General features: G+C 57.0%; 1 protein-coding gene across 1 annotated transcript; it reads right to left on the bottom strand.

Annotated features, from left to right (window-relative positions):
• Positions 1-1,733: 1,733 nt before the first annotated feature.
• On the bottom strand, positions 1,734-2,401 carry LOC119350671. Its single transcript, XM_037618384.1, has one exon. The coding sequence runs from the start codon at positions 2,256-2,258 to the stop codon at positions 1,734-1,736; it is 525 nt and encodes a 174-aa protein (XP_037474281.1). The 5' UTR covers positions 2,259-2,401.
• Between the last annotated feature and the right edge of the window lie 434 nt (positions 2,402-2,835).

Raw genomic sequence — 2,835 nt, 5'->3', positions numbered from 1 at the left:
GTGGTACGTGGAGGGCGACGGAAAAGAGCACGCGAAACGGGCAAGAAAATGCAGCGACAGTGGCGCCGATGAGTGGAGTGGAGTGGAAGCTCGGGACAACGGGCACACGGGCGGCCCCTGGTTTCGCCGAGCGCCAGCCACACTGGTCTGCCACCAGGAGGTCGAGAGGAAGGTTCCCGCCGAGTACAAGGAGAGCCCGGAGCGAGCGATTGGTGGGCGGGCTACTTGAGATGAGCTAGTGCGCGGCGAATGCAGCAGACCGGGGCGTGCAGCGGCACGACGCGACGCGGTGATCACTTTACGACGTCCTCGTCTCATCCTAAGTGACGGCGTAGCGACTTGTGCCTTTGCGGGTGTCACCTTTTGACGACGGTATTGGTTACTGCTAGGATAAAACTAGACGCCTCCGTTTGTCACCTGTGCAGGCCAAATTGTGTAGGGTTTTCTCTTTTTCCAAGGAGCTAGGGAGGTAGTAAGAGCATCTACGTCCAGACGCCTCAAATCATCCCTCATACGTCCGCGGTCGCACCCGATTAGTGACCGGACATGAGCGAAAGGAAAAATGTGACTCAACCGAACCCCTCATATCATCCCTATACATCCGGGCTGTCCGCGGACCCTCGTATCCATCTCAAATATCGGAGGATATGAGGGCTCGCGGATGCGCCAGACGCGTCCGGGCATTCCGCCACGTAGGACGCGGCCCCATCCCATACCACCTTTTATATTTCTTTATTTTTTTTATTTCTCTCTCTTTATCTCCACCAATTACGTGCAAGCGACCGGATATATGAGAAGAAAAAAGAGGAGTGCGGTTGCGCGGACGGATAAACAGAGGCTCAAAATGGGCACGCCCGGTCATTGAACATGCGCGTCCGCTGGCATTTAAAGGGTCATATTTGTTATGTCCGGCTGTAGATGCTCTAATAAGGTGCATTGACAAGATATACCAGAGAAAAATCTCGATATACATCCAAACGAACGGCACACGGCAGTTCTTCCGTCAATCATCGCCCCCAAACAAACCTGAGCTGTCCATTTCTCTCCCGCCCCCGGTACATGCGCTTGCCCAAGAGCAAACAGACACCCAACCCAACCGACGCGTAAGCACGAGCCAAATGTCAACGCACGCCGGTGCGAGTTAGACGAGTCAATGTACGTACGTACGGGATTGGGTTATGATTATGATTACGATTATCTATGTATCGATCGACGGCGACACCTCCCAGTCCCAGAGCACGAATGCACCGCACTGACTCGCTGCTCCGAAAGTCAGAGGCCACGCCTGTCTGTGTACGTATGACACGAGCATAGTATAATTTCAGCATGTCATGTTCACGAAATTTTAAAATGTCAGCGTGTGTATGCATTGCACATGTACCCACCGAACTTGTTTGGATTGCACTCTGGATATACATTACTGTACGTGGCACGTCACATGCTTCTGGGATGTGTACTCTACCAATTAACAGCATCGATCTGGGCTGTGTATGCAGTATGCTATGCACGGCTGCTAACTGCTTCCAGGTCCTGACAAAATCTAACCACTAAAATGTACAATTCACGCAACCACACGGGGAAAAGAAAGGCCAAAACCATCCTGCCAGACGAAAGATGCGACCGAAAAGACTAAAAAACACACCGTGGCCGCGTGCAGTGACTGTCCGTACACGCGGGCACACGTACGACGTGTGCTGCGCCATCGCACGCGCCGGCCGGCCGGCCGGACCCGGTTAGCCGCCGTGCACGACGCCGGCAGCGGGGACCTTCTTGATCGTCGCGGCGCCGAAACCCCCGCCCCCGCCGACGCGCGGCGGGAGGCCGCTCCCGACGGCGGCGCTGCGGCTCCTGCGCACGGCCGGCGGGGGCAGGCCGACGCGCCCGGCGTCGGCGCCGAAGTCGCACGGCGCGTCCTCGTCGATCCTGCCCACCCCCACGCTCCGGCTCCTGGGCGGCACGGCCGCGGCCGCGGGGGAGGCGCTGCTGCCCTGCTGGCGCTGGGACATGGCGCGGACCAACTCGCTGACGTCGTCGTCCGCCCGGCGCGTGGAGCGCGAGCTGAAGGTGGCCGCCTGCATGTGCATGGCCCCGGCCCCGCCGCGGCCCATGGCGCCCGCGTACTGCGTGGGCATGGCCCCCGCGCACGCCGACATCTTGCGCACGTACGAGTCGCACGCCCGCGACAGCGCCCGCACCGGCGCCCCCAGCCACCGCCCCAGCTTCCTCCCGCCGCCGCCCTGCCCCTTCTCCTGCTTCATCCCGATCCGGTCGACGCCTTTCTCTTCTGCGAGCGCGCGCGCGGGAGTCGATGGGTGGGAGGGAGACGGAGGAATTCGGGCGATGGATGATGGATGGATGAGTCGAGTAGACGACGATGATTGATTCTTGGACGCGGTGGTTATATAAAGGGACAGCCCGGGCGATGGATGGTCCAGTCACCAGGTTTGAAACTTTGAACCAGCATAGCATAGCACCCACCGGTAGTTATTTTTTCAGGCGCGCACACACACACACCCCGTAGTCAAATCAAATTGGAGAAAGAAATGTTCAGCAGCTGGGCATATATTGCCAATATACAAACATGATGGGTATGAATGGAATTCGTCAAAGTCGCGCGCAATTCGCCCGAAAACTTAACACGGTCTAGTAGGCGAGCCGAGCCGCGTCCTCTCTTCTGTTGTAGCTTGGGCAGATAGTACTCTACCAAATTGGTAATAGTCGTAGTAGTGTTGGATCTGGCTTGAACTGTGTAAAAATGAGTATAAAAACGAGAGCTAGCTTAAAACTCAAACGTTTAACATGTTACATGCGTGCTTAGGTTAATCTGTTTTTTTA

The sequence above is a fragment of the Triticum dicoccoides genome, chromosome 1B, assembly GCF_002162155.2.
Source record: "Triticum dicoccoides isolate Atlit2015 ecotype Zavitan chromosome 1B, WEW_v2.0, whole genome shotgun sequence".
NCBI lineage: Eukaryota > Viridiplantae > Streptophyta > Magnoliopsida > Poales > Poaceae > Triticum > Triticum dicoccoides.
This window is presented reverse-complemented; position numbering and strand designations above follow the sequence as displayed.

What these genes read in the sequence shown, in the direction of transcription:
- LOC119350671 (XM_037618384.1), bottom strand. Translation starts at nt 2,258, where the DNA reads ATGAAGCAGGAGAAGGGGCAGGGCGGCGGCGGGAGGAAGCTGGGGCGG.